The sequence below is a fragment of the Mus pahari genome, chromosome 13 (assembly GCF_900095145.1).
Source record: "Mus pahari chromosome 13, PAHARI_EIJ_v1.1, whole genome shotgun sequence".
Classification (NCBI taxonomy): Eukaryota; Metazoa; Chordata; class Mammalia; order Rodentia; family Muridae; genus Mus; species Mus pahari.
The window spans coordinates 81,221,644-81,223,305 of record NC_034602.1 but is presented as its reverse complement, the minus strand read 5'-3'; the positions used below and the strand labels follow the sequence as shown (position 1 = coordinate 81,223,305).

The window sequence follows — 1,662 nt, the reverse complement described above, 5'->3', positions numbered from 1 at the left end:
CCCAGCCTGTCTCCTATTCGTTCTCCTGTGTGGCCACGTGCTTACCCAGCCTGTCTCCTATTCGTTCTCCTGTGTGGCCACGTGCTCGCCCAGCATGTCTCCTATGCGTTCTCCTGTGTTCTTGGGGCTCTTAGCTGTGCTTTCCCTTCCTGTTTTCCCATGAGACCTGTGCTCCTTCAGAGTTTGTTAAAGGAACCCTTACAATAGTGTTTGCCTCACAGTTGTCTTATGAATAATTAACGAATTCTCTAATATTTAGGTTCTTCAAGCCCGTTTTTTGTAACGTCTACTCATGGTACAATAATTGAAAACGCATCTTCAACTGGGACTTTAACACAAATGCCCTTTTTTCCTAAATATGAAGTGGAACTTGATTCTCCTAGAAAGTCCACCCCTTACCCTGGAAAAGAGCATATTGAACGTGTTTTGGAAGAATATTCACATCAAGTTAAAGATTTGCAGAGAAGACTCAACGAAGTAAGTTGCATTCTCCTCTAGCCCCTGGCACCATTAGGACAGGAGGCATGCTGTCTTGAAAGAAAACTTAACCCCCTGAAAGAAAACATCAGTCATTGTCCTTCAACTAAACCTATTCATTTGATCTCTCCTTTCTGTTGGGCTAATGAGACATTTACATGTCATTTTCTTCCTGGTAATAATAATATCTTAGTTTCATGATGCAATTTTAGTAAAATCTGAATGCTTTAAAATGTTATAATTAATGACACTCATCTGCTATGAATAATTGGTTTAGGCCTGCTGTCCTGCTATTATGATAGCTGATTTCTCTTTGTAAACAGTGGTAGAAAGGAAGATTTTACATGTATGTACATACAGATGGTTAAATAGATTTTAGAAGTATTGGCTAAAAATGTAAGAGGAACTCATCTAGACTCAAACTGTGCATTAAGTTCCAGTAGTCTACTTTGTAAAAGCCAGACTTCTTGCTACCACATACAAGATCTTCATGCTAGCCTCGCTCAGTACCCATTCTCTGTCTGTCCCCTCTGCCCCAGCAGTGCTAAGCCACTTGCTCATCCTGGGTGGACCTTGTAAATCTAGATTTCCATGCCTCTCTACTTGACTACTGGAAAATTCTTATCATCTATCAGGGCTCAGTTCAAGCATTTCCCTCTCTGAAGCCTTTCCTCCAGATAGCACGGAGGGTGTTCTCTGTGCAGTATTGTTTATACATCGTCTGTGTCCAACAGCATGTTATTCTGCCTCATCAGACTAGATGAAGACTGTAGATGAGCCTACGGTTTTATTAAAAATGGGAAAAATTATGTGCCATTTTATTATACACATGGCATACAAAGATAAATAAGCCAGGGCTCTCTCTCAAAGGAGTTCATAATTTTGGAGGCAAGCCAGTCATGTAAGCAAGTAGTGGTGAGCCCTTGTGATAAATGCACCGATAAGACACATAGAGCCAGAGGAAACACAAACATACTAGTAGAGAGAAGTGACAATAATTGGGCTGGCAAGGTGGCTCAGTGTGGAGAGGTGCTAATGCAGAAGCCTGCCAACCTGAGTTCAAGCCCTGAATCCTACAAGATGTCAGGAGGGGATGGAGGCCAAAGAGCTGTCCCCCCAAACACGAGGGAGGGAGGGAGGGGGAAGGGAGGGAGGGACAAAGGGAGGGAGGGAGGGAGAGAAAGG

At 42.8% G+C, this 1,662-nt stretch overlaps 1 protein-coding gene across 1 annotated transcript in view; it reads left to right on the top strand.

Moving 5' to 3' along the window:
• The window catches only part of Ccdc158 (coiled-coil domain containing 158), a 53,745-nt gene that overhangs the window by 1,909 nt on the left and 50,174 nt on the right, over window positions 1-1,662 (top strand). The window contains exon 2 of the mRNA XM_021210336.1: window positions 260-477. Coding sequence (XP_021065995.1) covers window positions 260-477 — 218 coding nt within the window. The remainder of the gene's footprint in view (window positions 1-259; window positions 478-1,662) is intronic.